General features: G+C 49.0%; 4 protein-coding genes across 4 annotated transcripts; 2 read left to right on the top strand and 2 right to left on the bottom strand.

Moving 5' to 3' along the window:
• Positions 1-8,773: 8,773 nt before the first annotated feature.
• Positions 8,774-9,633, bottom strand: LOC149431317 (histone H2B 1.1-like). Its single transcript, XM_089665669.1, has one exon. It carries the CDS (start codon positions 9,607-9,609, stop codon positions 9,229-9,231), a length of 381 nt encoding a protein of 126 aa, XP_089521795.1. The 5' UTR covers positions 9,610-9,633; the 3' UTR covers positions 8,774-9,228.
• A 281-nt stretch (positions 9,634-9,914) lies between these two features.
• Positions 9,915-10,376, top strand: LOC149431316 (histone H2A type 1). The gene has a single exon (XM_089665681.1). It carries the CDS (start codon positions 9,926-9,928, stop codon positions 10,316-10,318), a length of 393 nt encoding a protein of 130 aa, XP_089521807.1. The 5' UTR covers positions 9,915-9,925; the 3' UTR covers positions 10,319-10,376.
• Positions 10,377-11,770: 1,394 nt separating this feature from the next.
• On the bottom strand, positions 11,771-12,126 carry LOC149431315 (histone H4). Its single transcript, XM_089665682.1, has one exon. The coding sequence runs from the start codon at positions 12,092-12,094 to the stop codon at positions 11,783-11,785; it is 312 nt and encodes a 103-aa protein (XP_089521808.1). The 5' UTR covers positions 12,095-12,126; the 3' UTR covers positions 11,771-11,782.
• Positions 12,127-17,168: 5,042 nt separating this feature from the next.
• On the top strand, positions 17,169-17,654 carry LOC149431314 (histone H3). The gene has a single exon (XM_089665679.1). The coding sequence runs from the start codon at positions 17,184-17,186 to the stop codon at positions 17,592-17,594; it is 411 nt and encodes a 136-aa protein (XP_089521805.1). The 5' UTR covers positions 17,169-17,183; the 3' UTR covers positions 17,595-17,654.
• The last annotated feature ends 2,538 nt before the right edge of the window (positions 17,655-20,192 follow it).

The following is a 20,192-nucleotide window of genomic DNA, read 5'->3' as shown; positions in this document are numbered from 1 at the left end:
TTTTGCAGATTTTGTTTGTTGCTACACGTTTTTGGATAATGAAGAAAGAAAGCAAAAACATATTTTTGTATATATTTCAAAACCCTGTGAGAAAAAATGAGATCTGCAAGTTACTTACCATGCCTCTTTTTAAATACCTTGGGGTGTCTACTTTCCAGAAAAGAAACATTTGGAAGGGTTTGGTGCTATCCTGGCATTTCAGGGCCTCCAAAACTGACTAGGCAATGAGGAAGTGACATAAGGAAGTTACACACCTTCAGTTTTTCAATGTGGTCATTGGATTTCAGGCTCCTGTATGTGGCTACTCGGTAGAAGTAGCAGAATGTATTTTGGAGTTTAATTCCGCATATACCCATGGATTGTGTGAGAAATATATCATTTAAATGACAACTTTGTGTAAAAAAAAAATGTCATTTTCCAAAAAATTGTGGAAAAAATATCTTCCATGGACTCAAAATGCCTCTCAGCAGAGAGCTTAGGGTGTCTACTTTCCAAAAAAGTGGTCATTTGGGGGTTTTGTACTGTCTTGGGATTTTAGCACCTCAAGAAATGTGATGGGCAGTCAGAAAGTAAAAGCTGTGTACATTTTATTACCATAGTTTGTAGACGCTATAACTTTCACACAAAACAATCAATATACACTTATTGAGATATTTTTTTTACCAAAGGCATGTAGCAGAATACATTTTGGCCTAAATTTATGACTAACTTTGAGTTTACTTTACATTTTTTATAGCAGAAAGTACTTTTTTTTTTCATTTCCATTTTTCTGTGTTATAGCACAAAAAATAAAAAGCGCACAGGTGATCAAATACCACCAAAATAAAGCTCTATTTGTGTGAAAAAAAGGACATACATTTTGTCTGTGTACAGCATTGCATGACTGCGCAATATCCAGTTGAAATAGTGCAGTGCCGAATAGCAAAAAAGAGGCCTGGTCAGGAAGGGGGGTAAATCCTCCGGGTGACAAAAAAATGGTTCCATCGATGTGATCCATCATCAGTCACGGCGTCCGGTGTTGTCCTGATGATGCTGACTTGCCAAAATTTAAAAATTAAAACTAAGCCCACCCACCTGTCCGCACCCGCTGAACACTCTTTGCAATAAGACAGGTCTGACAGTTGCCGGTCAGATGTAAACAATTGGGAAGAGCAGGTGGGGACGTCACCGATAGCTATTTTTTTTTTTTTTTTTCGTTTGTTTTAATTTTGGTGAGTCGGCATCCTTGTGACAACGCTGGACCCCATGATTGACAATACACTACAATGATGGAGCAATTTTTTATTTTTGTTTCAAATTATTATAAAAGGACTTGCCAAAATCTGTTTTGTTTCAATTAGAGGATTTAAAAAAAAAAAATGATCTCTTTTTTTTTTTTACTGCATTTATCCCTTTAATGAATGGGTAAGTGTACAAGAACCCCTTACTCATTCACAAGGTATCAGGTTGCCCCCTTATTTAAATGGGTACCCTGATAATAACAAGTGCTCTTTGCCTGCAGACCCCCACATCCACCGGAGCAGTGTTTTGGGAAAGGCCCTGTTCCCTCCCTCTTTTCCTAGCCCTGCCAGGCCTGTGTTCGGATCAAGGGTCTGGTAAGAATTCAGGAGGGACCCCACACAACTTTTTCACCCAGTTTTTGAGGGGTGGGATTACCCTTAAAAGCCTTACCAGGTCTAAAGGATCTGGTAAGAAAGGGGGGGGGGGGGCATGCTTTTTGTTTATTTATTTAATACAAATGTAATAAAAAAACAAAACAAATGTCAATCCTGCTTCAGCAGGTTCTATACATTGCACAGATGTGCAGCTTTGCAGATAGTTTAGAGCAGGGGTCCTCAAACTACAGCCCGCGGGCCACATGCGGCCCGCCAAGGACAGCGTATCTGCCGGGAGGCAAAGGACTAGGGTTTGGCAGGGCTCGAGTGAGAGGCAGGATCAGCAATTCTAGAACAGGGGAAGGTGGGCTCGGCTTATGAACCCGCACCACTCACCTGGCCTCTCTGCAGCCAGCCGGCCATCTATTCTGATCAGTGCATGCAACCGTCAGGGCCGGAGGGCAGAGCCTAGAGCTGACCATGAAGAGGGGGAGCAAGAGAGGAGACTCCATCACTGCATGTCGGGTATCACGACCACGGACCCTAGATAAGTGCAATAGATGATTGATCTCCTCCCTCTCTTTTTCCCCCCTCCTCTCTCCCCCCTCCTTTCTCTCCCCCCCCTCCTCTCTCTCTCTCCCCCTCATCTCTCTCTCTCTCCTCCTCTCTCCCCCTCCCCCCATCCTCTCTTTCTCCCCTCCTTATCTCCCCCCCCCCTCTTTACATTGTACACAGATCTGACCCAACAAGGTGTCCTGCATTTACCGTATATTTTGCTCCATAAGACACACTTGGGGGGAAATGTCTGTGTGTCTTATGGAGCGGCTGGCCCAGTATTCCCGCCGCCGTTGTATGTCCGCAGTCTCTGGTCATCTCCTGTACTATGTCCGCATTTGGTCATAGTTTTTTTTTTTAAACTATAGTCCGGCCCTCTAACGGTCTGAGGGACAGTGAACTGGCCCCCTGTTTAAAAAGTTTGAGGACCCCTGGTTTAAAGGGACCTCCCAGGCATGGTATTTAAAGGAATTACAATGACAAATGACTGCCCCTTTAAAAACTGTAGTTTTTGGAAACAAATTGTTTTCACTGATTTTTGTCCCTCAGTGCAGTACCCGAGTCCCCATACCCCTTTTTATGGCCAAAAACTTGCATATAAGTCTTCAAAATCAGCACTTTTGAATTTACAAGTGAGTCTCATAGACTTACATTGAGCGTGAAGTTGGCTGTCAAACATCTGTTAGGTTTGAACGTTCAATCACAATTCACTTCTATATAGATCAGCTCATGGGGGAGATCTCTGATGGGGGGCACAGTCTCTGATGGGGGTGCTGCTTCAGATTGAGTGCGGCTTAGAACGAGTGCAAAGCAGTTAAACACAGCAATCTAATTATGCCTTCTCTACTTTCACAGGTAAATGCATCTTTCTCCTACCTCCACTCCTAACTCAAAAACGCATTGACTCCTGCTATATTCAGAACAAATGGTGTATTTATATTTGTGTATATGTTGACCAGTCCTCACCTCCAGCTGCACCCGTTTTATGATTGTCTCTGTTTACTGAGAAACATCCCCCACTATTCATGTGATCCTTATCAGCTTCTAATTGGGGTGGAGTTGAATGCTCATTTGAGCATCTCCCTATAAATTTAGATCAGCTCATGGGGGAGATCTCTGATGGGGGGCACAGTCTCTGATGGGGGTGCTGCTTAGAACGAGTGCAAAGCATTTAAATACAGCAGTTGAACTTAAGCAGCAGGAAGACACATCAACAGCAAGAAGCTCTACTGCACGCTGGACAGACTGCAAGCAACACCCTGGGAAACATCTCTTACATGCCTGAGTCCGTGTACCTTATATAATACACCCCTCTTCTCCTTATCCTATTACTATCCTCTATTCCCAAACCTCATTTCTTTACCCCTCTGCTCCACCCCAAAACTTGTACTTCTCCCCCTCACTGCTATCATCTCCCTACTATTGCTCTCTTCACCTCCCCAAAATGCCTTTTCCACTCCTCCTTTTCATTTTCCTCTCCTCCGTTCCCAAAATCCATTCACTATATCCCTCTGCTCCTCCCAAACAATTGTATATTGTGTCCTCACTGCTTCCTTCACCCCTCTACGGCACCTACCACCTCCTCCTATTATTCCACTCTCCCACTGACCCGAACACCTCCACTAGTAGTTTCTCACGCTCCTGCACATCCCGCTCCCATGCCACCTTTCTCACCCTTCTCCTCCTCATAACCGAGGGAGACATCTCCCTGAATCCTGGCCCTCCACCACCTCCCTCACCCGCACAACACCCTCCCGCCTCCACGTCCCGCTGCAACTTAGTATCTGTCCCCCTGCTCCCTAAAATCTCCCCCCCGTTTTCATGTGCACTCCTGAACGCCCGATCGGTGTGCAACAAGCTTACCACCATCCACGACCTCTTTGTTTCCCGCTCCCTCAACCTCCTAGCGATCACGGAAACCTGGATCCAGCCCACTGACTCTACCTCCCCTGCAGACCTCTCCTACGGAGGTCTCACCTGGACCCACTCACCCAAGCCCAACGGTCGTAAAGGTGGTGGGGTTGGTCTGCTCCTGTCACCGCAGAGCACCTTCCGAGTCCTCCCAAACCCCCCCTCCCTATCCTTCTCCTCCTTCAAGGCCCACTGCTTCCGACTATTCTCCCCAACCCCCCTGAAGATTGCTGTGATATACTGGCCTCCTGGATCCATACCCAGCTTCCTGGATGACTTCTCCTCCTGGCTACCCTTCTTCCTCTCCTCTGAGCTACCCACCATCATTCTTGGGGATTTCAACATCCCTGTCAACCTCGACAACCCGGACACAGCCCGTCTCCTCCACTTAACCTCCTCCTTTACACTTGCACAGTGCATACAATCCACCACCCACTCCAACGGTAATATCCTTGATCTTGTCTTCTCCAACCGCTGCGCTCCCCACAACCTCACTAACACCCCCTTCCCCTCTCTCTGACCACAACCTGATTACCTTCTCTATCTCCTCGTCCTCCAACGCCTACCCCTCCAAATGTCACACTACTACCAGCCGTAACCTCCGCAACCTTAACCCTGCCTCCCTCCACTCTGCAGCTGATCAACTCCACGACCGCATCCTTCCCCTGTCCTGCCCCGACTTGGCTATGACTGCCTACAACAACGCGCTCTCAACAGCCCTTGACTCACTAGCGCCTTTAACCACACGCAACATCAGACCCCGACCGCTCCAGCCCTGGCAGACTGATCACACCAAAACCCTCAAACGACACAGTCGTGCCCTGGAGCGACTATGGCACAAAACCAAATCCCAACAAGCCTTCACCTGCTACAAATCTGCCTTCCACACCTACACCTCCTCCCTCCATGCTGCCAAACAGGCCTACTTCTTGACCCTCATCAAGGCCCTCTCCTCCAATCCTCGCCGACTCTTCTCTACCTTCAACTCTCTACTCTCTCCACCCCCACCTCCACCCAGCACCTCACTCACTGCCCTTGAGATTGCCAATCACTTCAAAAACAAGATTGACACAATTCGCAAGGACATTGCCGCAACTCACACGCCCTCTCAACCCGTCCCCTCTCACACAGCTACCCCCTTATCCCCCCTCCTCCTCGACATAACCCGCAGGGACTTTGTCGCTGCTCAAACTCTCTCCAACCCCCTTCACCCTCACTCAGCTACCCCCTCATCACCCCTCTCCCACAGCCCCACCACTGCTCTGACTTCCTCTTCCACCCCACCCTACATTCCTCATACTGAAGCTCCCCCAACACTCCGCACCTTTGACCTTACTACCATCGAGGAAGTCTCCAAGATCCTCTCTGATGCCCGCCTCACCACCTGCCCCCTCGACCCTATCCCCTCACAACTCCTACAACCTCCTTCCCCCTCCATCCTACGCTCCCTCACCCACATCTTCAATCTCTCCCTCTCCTCCGGCACTTTCCCCTCCCCTCTGAAACATGCACACATCACCCCCATACTTAAAAAGCCCTCCCTGGACCCCAATGACCCGAACAACCTCAGACCCATCTCCCTGCTCCCATTTACATCTAAACTCCTCGAGTGCCTAGTCTACACCCGTCTATGCTCTCACCTCAACGACAACAACCTCCTTGATCCCCTACAGTCCGGCTTCCGTCCCCTACACTCCACCGAAACTGCCTTACTCAAACTCTCCAACGACCTGCTAACCGCCAAAGCTAATGGCCACTATTCAGTGCTCCTACTCCTTGACCTCTCTGCGGTCTTCGACACAGTCGACCATCCCCTCCTCCTCAAAAAACTACACTCCCTCGGCCTCAGAGATTCTGATGTCTCCTGGCTCTCATCCTACCTGTCACAACGCTCCTTCAGCGTTACCTATAATGCTGTACATTGTGGTAGGGTGTTCCAGAGGATGGGTGACACACTGGAGAAGTCCTGGAGGTGGGCATGGGAGGAGGAGACCAGGGAACTAGAGAGAAGGAGGTCTTGTGAAGAGAGTGCGTGTTGGGTGGTATTTGGATATTATGTCGGTGATGTAGTTTGGGGCAGTATGATGGACAGCTTTGTACGTCAATGTTAGGATTTTGAATTTGATCCTTTGGGCAATTGGGAGCCAGTGGAGGGATTGGCAGAGGGGGGTGGCGGAAACAGAGCGGTTGGTGAGGTGGATGAGTCTGGCTGCCGTATTCAGGATCGACTGAAGCGAGGATAGCCTGTGGTGAGGCAGGCCAGTGAGGAGGGAGTTGCAGTAATCGAGTCGTGATATGATGAGGGAGTGGATGAGCTGCTTAATACAGAGCCCTGAGGGACCCCAACAGAGAGGGGGAGTGAGGGGGAGGTGGTAGCGTTACAGGTAACGCTGAAGGAGCGTTGTGACAGGTAGGACGAGAGCCAGGAGAGAGCGGAATCTCTGAAGCCGAGGGAGTGTAGCTTTTTGAGGAGGAGGGGACGGTCAACTGTGTTGAAGGCTGCAGAGAGGTCAAGGAGTAGGAGCACTGAGTAGTGGTCGTTAGCTTTGGCGGTTAGCAGGTCGTTGGATAGTTTGAGTAAGGCAGTTTCGGTGGACTGTAGGGGACCGAGGAGGTTGTTGTGGTTGAGGTGGGAGCTTAGGCGATTGTAGGCTAAGCGCTCGAGGAGTTTGGATGTAAATGGCAGAAGGGAGATGGGATTGAAGGTTGTTCGGGTCATTGGGGTCCAGGGATAGCTTTTTAAGAATAGGGGTGATGTGTGCGTGCTTCAGAGGGGAGGGGAATGCACCGGGAGAGAGAGATTAAAGATGCGGGTGAGGGAGTGTAGGATGGAGGAGGAGGGTCGTAGAAGTTGTGAGGGGATAGGGTCGAGGGGGCAGGTGGTGAGGTGGGCATTAGAGAAGATCTTGGTGACCTCCTGGATGGTAGTGAGGTCGAAGGAGTGGAGTGTTGAGGGGGCTTCAGTGTGAGGAATGTTAGGTGGTGAGACAGAGGGAGAGAGGTGAGGAGGGGGTAGCTGTGTGAGAAGGGGACGTGTGGGGAGGAAGCAGGGGCGGACTGACCATTTGGAAACTTGGGCACTGCCCAAGGGCCAGGGGTTATTAGGGGGCCCCATGAGATGCCCCTGGTACCTTTTTCATAGGCTTTTTTGAGTTTGGGCAAGGACACAGGGGCCCCATGATCCCCTATTGCCCAGGGGCCCAATGAGTCAGTCCGCACCTGGGAGGAAGTTTGAGCAACGGCGATATCCCTGCGAATAGTGTCAATCTTGTTTTTGAAATGATTGGCAATCTCAAGGGCGGTGAGTGAGGTTCTGGGTGGAGAGAGCAGAGAGTTAAAGGTGGAGAAGAGCTGGTGAGGATTGGAGGAGAGGGTCTTGATGAGGGTCAGGAAGTAGGCTTGTTTGGCAGCGTGGAGGGAGGAGGTGTAGGTGTGAAAGGCAAATTTATAGCGGGTGAAGGGTAATTGAGATCTGGTTTTGTGCCATAGTCGCTCCGGCGCACGACTGAGTCGTTTGAGAGTTTTGGTGTGATCAGTCTGCCAGGGCTGGAGCGGTCGGGATCTGATGTTTCGTGTGGTTAAAGGCGCTAGTGAGTCAAGGGCGGCTGATAGAGTTGTTGTAGGCAGTCATAGCCAGGTCGGGGCAGGACAGGGGAAGGATGCTGTCGTAGGGTTGATCAGCTGCGGAGTGGAGAGGGGCAGGGTTCAGGTTGCTGAGGCATCCATTTACCGTTTTATCTGGGAAGATCGATTTCTTTTTTTTTTATCACTCAAAACCCTCATAATACAAATTCCGACAATATATATAACGAGTAAGCCAATGTTTGCCCATCTGATGGTCTGAGTCGTGTCTTCCTACGATTTAAGTTGGGTGGATGATGGTGTATATATGTCCCATAGTTAGACTCCCAGGAATGTATGACAAAAGGAGACAAATGACAGGATGTGTGTCAGTAATAACTGGAAGCAGATGAGCCCTAAACTAGGCCAAGTGTGTCCAGAAGTCCCCATCCTGACAATGTCCCCCATCCCCCTGTATACTGACAATGTCACCCATCCCCCAGCAGCATCCCCCTGTATGTCCCCCATCCCCCAGCAGCATCCCCCTGTATACTGACAATGTCACCCATCCCCCAGCAGCATCCCCCTGTATACTGACAATGTCCCCCATTCCCCAGCAGCATCCCCCTGTATACTGACAATGTCCCCCATCCCCCAGCAGCATCCCCCTGTATACTGACAATGTCACCCATCCCCCAGCAGCATCCCCTTGTATACTGACAATGTCCCCCAGCAGCATCCCCCTGAATACTGACAATGTCCCCCATCCCCCAGCAGCATCCCCCTGTATACTGAAAATGTCCCCCATCCCCCAGCAGCATCCCCCTGTATACTGACAATGTCACCCATCCCCCAGCAGCATCCCCCTGTATACTGACAATGTCACCCATCCCCCAGCAGCATCCCCTTGTATACTTACAATGTCCCCCAGCAGCATCCCCCCGAATACTGACAATGTCCCCCATCCCCCAGCAGCATCCTTCCGTATACACATCTCCAGACATGAGCCTGCTCTGTGCATAGTCCTACATATGTCACCAAACACAAAGCGAACCTGTCCCCCCCATGACCCCTATAGATCTATATTCCTGGATACTATAGGATCCCCCTCCATAGGATGGGAAATACTGACTTCTGTATCGGGGAAGATATACAATGCGATCGGGCGGTTTATTTTCCGGCTCCCACTAGCAGACAATATTCAATGTACAAATGAGAACCTTTACATCTCCAAGGAGGGAAAATATCGGAAATTCCGGAATAAGGGGAATGTGGGACTCGGATGGATTTCTTCTATCTAGAATACATCTTCAGATTTACACCTTCCAATCAGATTGTACAACAATGACCGATGTCATGACCCATGGAAGGCCGGCCATACATTCTACAACATTCCTGTAGATTCCCCCAAACCAGGTGCCCCTCCAATGTGTATCCAATGAGGGAGGCCCTTGTACTACAGAATGACGAATGTCCAGTGTAAGTGTGACGTGTGGGGGACCTCTAGCGGCAATACAATGTGATGACAGCTCAGTGATTGGAATGGTGGGCGGCTCTTAGAAGAGCCTTTGTGTCCTTGTTGGGATGATGGGGCCCCGGCGGGGGATTACTTGGCGCTGGTGTACTTGGTGACGGCCTTGGTGCCCTCGGAGACGGCGTGCTTGGCCAGCTCTCCGGGCAGGAGGAGGCGGACGGCGGTCTGGATCTCCCGGGAGGTGATGGTGGAGCGCTTGTTGTAATGAGCCAGGCGGGAAGCTTCGCCGGCGATGCGCTCGAAGATGTCATTGACGAAGGAGTTCATGATGCTCATGGCCTTGGACGAGATGCCGGTGTCGGGGTGGACCTGCTTGAGCACCTTGTACACGTAGATGGCATAACTCTCCTTCCTAGTCTTCCTCCGCTTCTTGCCGTCCTTCTTCTGGGTCTTGGTCACGGCTTTCTTGGAGCCCTTCTTGGCCGCCGGCGCAGACTTGGCTGGTTCAGGCATGATCAGGGTTCACCACTGCTTGGCTGGCTGTGGGGAAAGTGTGCTGGAGCCGCCCTCATGTGCTGCTTTTATAGGCGGCCTATGCAAAGGAGACTCATCTCTTCTCACTCTTCTATTGGTGGACTCGGTCATGTGATGGAAAGTGACGTCATGCTTCTTTTCCTCGTGCATAGATTGGTGTAGAAACAAGTCTGACCCTTATTAGTTGAATTCTAAAGCAACCAATCCCAGCGTGTGACGTCAGAGCATGGAGTGTATAAAGGAGAGGAAGCGGCTGCCGTGGCCTATCTGTATGTGATTCGTCAGTCATCCCATCATGTCTGGTCGCGGCAAACAAGGAGGCAAGACTCGGGCTAAGGCCAAGACCCGATCGTCCCGGGCTGGTCTGCAGTTCCCCGTCGGTCGTGTTCACCGTCTGCTCCGGAAGGGCAACTATGCCGAGCGGGTCGGGGCCGGAGCTCCCGTCTATCTGGCCGCCGTCCTGGAGTATCTGACGGCTGAGATCCTGGAGCTGGCCGGCAACGCCGCCCGAGACAACAAGAAGACCCGCATCATCCCCCGACACCTCCAGCTGGCTGTCCGCAACGACGAGGAGCTCAACAAGCTGCTGGGCGGCGTCACCATCGCCCAGGGAGGAGTCCTGCCCAACATCCAGGCCGTGCTGCTGCCCAAGAAGACCGAGAGCCACAAGGCCGCCAAGAGCAAGTAATCCCCCCACAGGATTCCCTTCTATCCGCCAACACAACGGCTCTTCTCAGAGCCCCCCACATCTCCATACAAAGGGCGGACATACGGCTTCTATGGACACCAATCCCACACTCCTCTCTATCTCCCGCTTCTATGGGATTCTCGGGGTCTGGGGGGGTGGAGGAGGAAAGTCGGCGACTTCTTCCCTCCGTCCTGCTCTGTAGATGTCGGATTAGTAAAGGACGTTCTGGGATGGAAACTGTCACGTGTTTGTAATGATAATTCTAAAAGGTGGAAATCCTTCCCGCCGTCCGGACAGTAAGTCTCCTCTACATCCGGGTGTCATCTCTGCTTCTCCATAGGAAGACGTTTGGACGCCGGGAAGGATTTCTATGTTGAACTTTCTGGGTTGAAAGTGATCTCTCGGCGCCCCGGGATTGGGCGGGTTATTTGTAGCTGATAACCGGTTTTCACATCCGAAATCTAAACTGTAAAAATAAGGACTTTAGGAATGACTATCAATCCTCCGATCATATAACTTCTTCCCAAACAATTTTTTTTTCTTTATCTGAATGAAAAATTATCATTGCTTCAATTGTATAATGTCACGTTCCCGCCGGAGTTCTATGGACCGTCACAGACAATCTGCATCCATTGACCGTTTTCTCCGGGAAGATCGATTAATCCTTCCGAGCATTGCAAATATTCATGTGAAATGTTTTGTCTACTCAAAACCCGACAAGATGGAGAACTTCGTGCACTGTGAATAGTTGTTTAATTGCTTCATCCCATTTTTCCCGCAGGAATTGTGTAGATCATTCCAGAGAAATATTCATCCATTTTATACCGCCAAATCCGAGGCGGAGAACAAAGATGAGATGTGACATTTATCGGCGAACAATCAGCAACACTTTCATTCCAAGCAGTCCGCTGTGTACAAATGGATTCTGGTTAATGAATCTCTTGAATATATCAGACTTGCAGCAGCTACAGATCTCACATCCAGAATGGTGAAATGATTTGTAGAAAACTCATGACTCTGCCAAACACATATGTACAAAGAAGTTTCTAAACATTCACATTCGGATCATCTCCCCTTATCCGACAATCCTCCCTCCAAGATTGATCTCGATGTTTATCAATAGCCCTTTGTGACAATGAAGGGGGGGCGATACTAGTATATCTCTACCACTCATGGCACCGATATTCTGGATGTGATAATGAAATGCTTCAATAATCCATGGCCAGTAACCCTGACCCTCCCAGACACACATGTACAACGAATCGGTAGAGAATATATAACGTGTACGTTTCTAAATAAATAAAATATCCGGATAGCGGGTCCCATCACTGGAATGAGCGACAATCCTCCCCCAGGAGAAACAGAACCCTGGAGATGTTCAATAGCCCTTTGTATGAGAAGGTGGGCGGCCCTGAGAAGGGCCTTTGTGACGATGAAGGGGGGAGGGGGGGTGGTTGTGAGGATTTATCCCCCGAATCCGTAGAGAGTGCGTCCCTGCCGTTTGAGAGCATAGACGACATCCATGGCGGTGACGGTCTTCCTCTTGGCGTGCTCGGTGTAGGTGACGGCATCGCGGATGACATTCTCCAGGAAGACTTTCAGCACTCCGCGGGTCTCCTCATAGATGAGGCCGGAGATGCGCTTGACTCCCCCTCTGCGGGCCAAACGGCGGATGGCGGGTTTGGTGATGCCCTGGATGTTGTCCCGGAGCACCTTCCTGTGGCGCTTGGCGCCGCCTTTCCCCAGACCCTTCCCTCCTTTACCGCGACCAGACATGACGACTCTTCTCTGCTGCAAACACCGACTGAGCTCTGGGCTGGGCCCGCCTTCCTTTTATACAGCCTGAGCGGACCTGATGGGAACCTTCCTGGGAAGAGGCGGAGTCACACCCATTCTTTACACAAAATACAATGTTCTTCGTGTATATGGTGTCAGAAACTTTGATGCAAACACAATACATCTGCAGAAGGTATTTCTATTCTTCTTTCTCAATAGTCTTCTATTTAGTCCTCGAAAATGACACCGAAAATATTCATCTTTCACATTTCATAACTGAGACTACAATCACTAATTACTGTGTTTATTAATTTCATATTTTTTTAATATTTCTTTGAAAAGGAAAAAAAAACGATATCCTATTTTCCTGTTTATATGTCCTAGCGGGTCGGGGCGGGTCACAGCAATTTCTGCAGAGAATTTCCTTGACTTTGAACCTTGTAAACATTTTGTTGATTTCCAGATACAAAGAGGTAAAAGGACTGTTTTTCTATTTGTTTGCTTTATCTATCACTATTATTGTCCAGACATGAAATATTTGCTGTATGAATGTATTGTATTTATCTGGCAGTGTCAGGATTATTATCGGTCAGTGACATGAACATGTACAGATCTGATCATGAAATGTACAAAACTTTATTTCCCATCATATAGAAAGGTAGAGATCTACAATATAAGGTGTCCGTTTGTGAACCAGAGGTAATAGATCGCTGCTCAGTTCTCCGGCATTCTCGGAGAACAAAGTTCTCCTGTGAATGCAGTTTATAAAGCAGTTCTCCGAACGAAGGGAGAACGGCTTCCAAACGCTGGATAACGGTCTACAAACTCTGAAAAACGGCTCATTTTACTATAATCTCTCCAGATTATAGTAAAAGACCAGTTTACTAAGCAGAGGTAAATTATCTCTGCTTAGTTTTCGGTCCCTCTGATTCTCCAGCTCTGGGCTGGAGAATCTGGACGGAGAACACAGATCTCCAGAGAAGGGCTGACAGGATCTCCTAAGTGTTATAAACTGTGAATGACCAGAGAATAGCTGAGATCTGTTGAATCGCAGCTATTCTCTGTGTCATAAAAGGACACCTCTATCATCTCCCTATCATGTTCTATATATAGCAGTGGGGGATCCTGGACTTGGATTAAATAGAACATACAGAAGTGTTTGAATGGACTTTAGTGATTACTGAATCCTGTAAATAGTCATTCCGGAATGATCAATGAATCTGCTTGGAATTAAAGTGTTGATATTTCTCGCAGAAACGTCTCATCTGATGATCTCCTTTGTTCTCCGGGTCGGATTTGGCGGTATAATAATTTTAAATGTTTAACTGTGACGATCTACACCATTCTGGCGGGCAAATTTGAAATCTGAGCCAATCACAGTTGTGGGCGTTCCGTTCACCAGCCAATAATAACTTTCTGATGAGGAGTCCAAATAAATGTATCCTGAGATCTGTCTCCGTCTTCAGCCCAGAAAATATTTGTTCCGTAGACTCTCCATTGATCTCTATAGCAGGGCGGATTCTGTATTCTGAATTACAAATCGAAGCCGGAACCGATCTGACATGAAGATGTCCAACGGATTTCCTGTTCTTAGTCCATTAAACTGCCCGAGACGAAGGGGCCGATGATCGATGTTCACCGGAAGGGTCGGGTCGGAGGATCGGAGAAGATTCCATAGAATTCCGGCAGGAAATTTGAATGCAGGAATTTGAATGCTGAGCCAATCACAGATCCGGGAGATTCCTTCAAATTGTAACATTTCTGATTTCTTCTGATGACTGAAGAAGGTGATGATGAGATCCGCGTTCCTCCGAGAGTCGGGAAGATGATTGTTTGGTATATATTGATCTCCAGAAGAAATGTATCAGAAGTAAAGGATGGAGGACAATGAAGATCCGTCCCTGTCATCAGACCACATTGTTCTATAAACTCCCATCAATAAATGATAACATACAATCCTCCCCCCAACAATGTATGTCAGGAGCTGTGGGGGCTGGGCGCCTCCTCCCAGACATTGGCTGGAGTAAGATAAATATTCATCCTGGTCATTGGAATCTCCATGCATTATATTGTGGAAAGAAACTTCTTCCAGGAGCAGATGGGAGAAATCAAACACCCAACGTAAGGAACCCTGAACATACAAAACCATCAGATCCCGGCCCACTGAGGGGGTGAATGCTGGGGTACCCAAGTAACCCTGACAGCCCCTCCATCCTAATATACAGTATTCTCCTACAGGCTCTACTAAGACCCCCCCCCCCCCCATATCCATCCATCCTCCTATCACAGATAGAAGATCTCTGGAGCTTGTGACCAATTGTGTGTGACGGGGCGGGCAACTGTGGCCCTCCAGCTGTTGGTGAACTACAAGTCCCATCATGCCTCTGCCTTTGGGAGTTAAGCTTGTAACTGTCAGTTTTGCAATGCCTCATGGGACTTGTAGTTCTACAACAGCTGGAGGGCTACAGTTACCCACCCCTGGTGTATGGGATTGTAAAGTCACTGATTGTACACAGAACTGTCAGATCCCTTTATGTCTAGCACAATGTTTCTCAACCTTTTTTCAGTCAAGGCACCCTTTAAAATTATGGACAGTCCCGAGCAGAGGCATCCCTAGGGTTGGTGTCACCCAGTGCGGTGACACCGCCCAGGGGCGGACTGACAACTCATTGGGCCCCCGGACAATAGGAAATCAAGGGGCCCCTGTGTCCTTGAAAGTGCTTGGAGAGAAGCGCCTTAGTACTAAACAATTGTAAAGCTGCTATGCACGAATGAGGTACCAATAACCCCTAGAAGACCTTACTAAACATAAAATAAAGTGCAGCGCTAAACATATATAGATAATGACATGTATTCAATCAGTTCGATCAATAAAAAGTCCTCCTCAATTAGGTGACAGAGATTAGGTGCTCAAGTATGCAGGTGACTTAGGTATTCAGGTGACTTGGTTCAGGTATCCGTGCACGAAAGTGATAAAGCAATGCGCACTCACCAGACCCGCATAAAATATGCGCCTTTGTGTATAAATGATCCAGATGTCATCCGATACTGGGTGGTCCTCCCTCAGCTGTGTATGAGGCTGATGATCCTCTCCACTTAGGGGTCCCCCTGGTGTTGGACGTTAAAGGATCTGGTCTGGGTCCCTCCGGTGTATCCAGGAGCAGGTCTGCAAATTAGAGTGCTCCCCCTCCTTGCTGTTCCTTCACATGTGTGTTTCTCTGTGCTCACCCCTGTGTCCTTGCCCACACTCAAAGCACACCCACAAAAGCCTATGAAAGGTACAAAGAGCATCTCATGGGGCCCCCTAAAGACCCTGGGCCCCAGGGCAGTTCTGGAATGCCTGGTCAATCCTCCCCTGACACCCCCTTCAACGATCCCCGCAGAATGGATCGGATCTGCGGATTGAGCATAATGGATCGGACTCTGACCCATTATGCTCAATCCGCAAATCTGATTCATCCTGCGGGGATCGTCGGCTTTCTTTACAACTTACCTTTTCTTGGAGCAAGTCCGGTGTCACCCTGTATTGGTTGCATGTCGATGATCCCTTCAGGATCGCCGGCTTGCTTTACAACTTACCTTTTTGTGGAGAGGGTCCACTGTCACCCCGTGCGGTCGGTGTCACCCCGTGCGGTCGGTGTCACCCAGAGAGGGCCGCACCTCCCACACCTGCCTCGGGACGCCACTGCTCCCAAGGCACCCCATTCTAAAATGTGAAAAACTATTTTATCACTTTTATATAACACAGCAACACCCACACATGTAGAACACCCCACATTACAGGTGATTTATTCTTCCAAAGCAAATACACTTGTGCACACTGGTACCGACTAGTATGCCAATGTTTCTCTTCTCCCTCAGTTTTTCACCATCACTGAGCTAATGTGACTTCAGCACTGATGGAGAGAGGCGGGGGGAGGGTACTAGGATGATGTGCAGGCAATGGACATCCTCCTTACCAATTAATGATGTCATTGGTTGTCAGGACGCCGGTGGCTACAAGGCCATAATGGAGCACAATAAAAACCTGCAGCTTTCTGTAACTAAAAGGCAAGCTAGTTCCACCCGCTGGCTTGTATACAAGTTTTGGATAATTTGTAGACATTTTGCCAAGGCACTCCTGAAGAAGCTTCAAGGCACCCTGGTTTATAAAGATTGGTGTAGCAGACTAAGACAGCGATGTCCTCTATTAATTCTGCCACAAGCACCTCATTCATGATGTAGAAGGTGAGAGAACACATCCTGCCAGACTTCCTCCAATCACGTGTATGGTGTCATTGAGTCCCCATAACATGGAGAAGATTGCAGTGGCAGTGATCCTATGGGCTCTATAGTGGAGATGGGACCTTCATCCACAGAGAACAGTGAGGGATTCATTGATTACTAGGAGGACCAGGAACTCTATCCAGCTCATGTACAGCCTCTCTGCTTCCTCGCCGTCACAGCCACCTGCACACCACGTGCCTCGTTTCCTCATCTGGTAACATTTCATCCTCACTTTCCACACACACTTCCCTTTGTGTCCAGAGGAGGCGATGTTCCCGGAATGACCTCTAGGCGACGGAGTGGAACAATAGAGATGACGGACTCTGGAGACCAGATAGTCCCGCCCCCACAATCCCCCTTCCCGATCCCCAATATAAATGATGACATTCGGAGCTTCTAGAAAGTGTTCTTTATAAGTCAGATCTATACCGAGACCAATAGGAAGTGAGCATGCGCGGCTCCCAGTGAGACTGATCGCCGGGCTGTGTACAGTATTTGGAGAACAGACAACAGCTGGTCAGTGTGGAAGCCCCGCCCACGCTGTATCATCTGATGGAAATCCCCATCGAAGGACATCGGCGATCTCCGAGCATTGTGTGATGGGCGGAGACTTCACTGTGCATGTGAGAACAAAGCGCGGGCTCTTCTAACAATGGAACGAGCAGATCTAGGCGGGAAGTTAAAAAAAGGCGCTTTTTAAGTTAACCATTGAGGAGGAAGAGGTGTGTGTTCATTGTCCAATCAGAAGGCAGGGATGTGTATAAATAGCTGTGCAGAGCGGAGGCGCATTACATTCGCAGTTCCCGGCAAGAGAGGAGTAGAGATGGCTCGTACCAAGCAGACCGCCCGTAAGTCCACCGGAGGGAAAGCTCCCCGCAAGCAGCTGGCCACCAAAGCCGCCCGCAAGAGCGCCCCTGCCACCGGCGGAGTGAAGAAGCCTCACCGCTACAGGCCCGGCACCGTGGCTCTCCGAGAGATCCGCCGCTACCAGAAATCCACCGAGCTGCTCATCCGCAAGCTGCCCTTCCAGCGCCTCGTCCGAGAGATCGCCCAGGACTTCAAGACCGACCTGCGCTTCCAGAGCTCCGCCGTCATGGCTCTGCAGGAGGCCGCAGAGGCGTATCTCGTCGGACTCTTCGAGGACACCAACCTCTGCGCCATCCACGCCAAGAGGGTCACCATCATGCCCAAAGACATCCAGCTGGCACGCCGCATCCGCGGAGAGAGGGCCTAGACCCCCCGCAACAGACATTCCACACAACCCGCCAACCAACGGCTCTTCTCAGAGCCACAACCTCCCCCCACACAGAGCTCTGTACCGGGACTTCTCCGCCTTTCCCCCTCATGGCGCCTTTTACAATTCAGCGCAATCTGGAGGCGCCCATTACAACATGTAAAGAACCAAACCGGTTTACACAACGCAGCGCCGTCTGTACATGGGGGGCGCCCGATGGGGGAGGGAATTTTTTTTCCTTCCAAAGCAAATAGTTTCCGTTCTCCTTCACTTGCCGGGTTTCTGTCTCGGATAATGTGACCTCACTGCTGACAGGCAAGCAAGGATGCTGTGCAGGGGCCCCATGTCATCAGTTACGTCATGGGTGGTTCTGTTACCAGCAGCTAGTAAATTGGGGTAAATGCTGCTGTCTCACCTCCACCTTAAGCTGTCTCCCTAATTATCTCAGGATAATTAGTCTATCTATTTGTGGTGATTGATTCTCACCTTTTTGCCTTTTCTGTGATCAGAGAATCAATCCATCGTTTGACTTTGGCCTGTCTGGTTTATATAATCCTCTCCCCAAAAAAATTACTGTGATCCTTATCAATTCCTAATTGGGGCGGAGAAGAGTTGTTCATTTGATCATCTCCCTATAAATGTAGACCAGTTTATGGGGGAGGTCACAGATGGCTCTGTCCTATGAGGGCATTTTCAGTTGAACACAGCAGGATAACTAAAGCAGCAGGAAGAACTCTACTGCACACTGGATGGGCTGCAGGCAGACACCCTGAGAAACGTCTGCAAGTCTAAGTCCCACTCCATGTTCCTGTTTAATATGCCACCTCTACTCATATTACTATCCTTTGCTCTCAAAATCTCCTTTCTTTATCCCTCTTCTCCACTTCAATTTATACATCTCACCCTCACTGCTACCATCTCCCTACTACTGCTCTCATCTCCTGATACTTTACTCACCAGCTGACCCAAACACCAGGACAGGAAGGCTTGTGCGCTCATACATCCCGCTCCCATGTTACTTCCCCACCCTGCTTCTCTTAGTCTCTGGGATATCTCCCCAAACCCTGGTCCCCCAGTATCTCACCCCCATACCAGGCACCCTCCTTCCTCCAGAAATAGCTGCAATCCACTCCATTTAATCTCAATCCCCTTGCTCCTAAAAACCAACCCTCCCTTTTCCATGTGCGCTCTGGAATGCCAGCTCTGTCTATAAGCTCACCTCTGTCCATGACCTTTGTGTCTCCCACTCCCTTAACCTACAAGCAATTACAGAAACCTGGCTTCAAGCAGCAGATTCTGCTTCACCCGCGGTACTTTCCTATGGAGACCTTCTCTTGGCTCACTCACCCAGACCCAGTGGTAGGAAAGGAGGTGGATATGGTTTGCTTCTATCCCCACTGAGCACCTTTCAAGTCCTCCCTAATCCTCCCCCTCTTTCGAGACTCACTGCTTTTGACTGTTTTCTCCCATTTCTCTGAGGATTGCAGTGATCCATCGGCCTCCTAGATTGGTGTCCCTCATTCTTAAAGACTTCTCTGCCTGGTTACTTTCTCTCCTCTGAAATACCCACTATCAATCTTGGAGATTTTAACATCCCCATTAATGTGAGCAACCCGGCTACATCCCAACTCTTCAACCTAACCTCATCTTTTAACTTAACACAATGGACAGTCCTCCACTCACTCTGATGGGAATACATTAGACCATGTTTTTTCCTATCTTGGCACTCCCTACAACCTCACAAACACCCCCTTTCCTCTCTGATCACAATCTCATCACCTCTCGTGTTCTCGTCTTCAAACACCTATCCCTCTAAATAGCAAACAATTACCAGCAGAAACCTTCACAACTTAAACCCTTCTCTTTTCCACTCTGCAACTTACCGCCTCTGACAATCTCTCTCCTGTCCTGCCCTGACCTGGCCACTGCTGTCTACAACAGTTCGCTTTCATCTGCACTAGACTCACTTGTTCCTCTAACACAAAGTATCAGGACCCGACCATTACATCCGTGGCAGACTGAACACACCAGAAATCTTAAGCGACATAGTTGTGCACTGGAGCGATTGTGATGTAAAACCAAATCCTAGAAAGCATTCACCTGATATAAATCTGCTTTCTTAACATACAATTCATCCCTCCATGCTACCAATCAAACCTACTTTGTCACTCTTATTAATACCTTGTCCATCACGGTCCTCGTCTCTTCTCTACTTTTTTTTTTTTTTTTTTCTTCAAATGGACAGATCCTTTTAAGGGACTATCCTTTTCCCCAAAAGAAAACGTTTATTGAGAAAGTGCATAATAATACAAAAGAAATGCGAATGATAGTCATATACAACATTTGGCAATGCATACCGGGAAAAAGTAGGAATATTCTTACAAAGAACCACATATGGAACATGGTTGTGCCAGTCCACGACGGGGTAAGTCTGTAATACTCAGGCAGTATAGTAGTGTGCATGGGAATGTTATCGCGTCGGACCTCCGTAGTATGTAATTCTCATTGCAGCGCCGCAGAAGGAGGCAGTGTAGATGAAGCACAACCGTTGAGGACGAAGCTAGTTGTTTTACTAGAGTGATGGTGCCTGTAAGTAAG

Source organism: Staurois parvus, unplaced genomic scaffold, assembly GCF_062004578.1.
Source record: "Staurois parvus isolate SC_StPar_1 unplaced genomic scaffold, SC_StPar_1.0 ptg002294l, whole genome shotgun sequence".
Lineage (NCBI taxonomy): Eukaryota > Metazoa > Chordata > Amphibia > Anura > Ranidae > Staurois > Staurois parvus.
The sequence above is the reverse complement of the archived record's forward strand: the minus strand, read 5'-3'. Positions and strand labels throughout refer to the sequence as shown.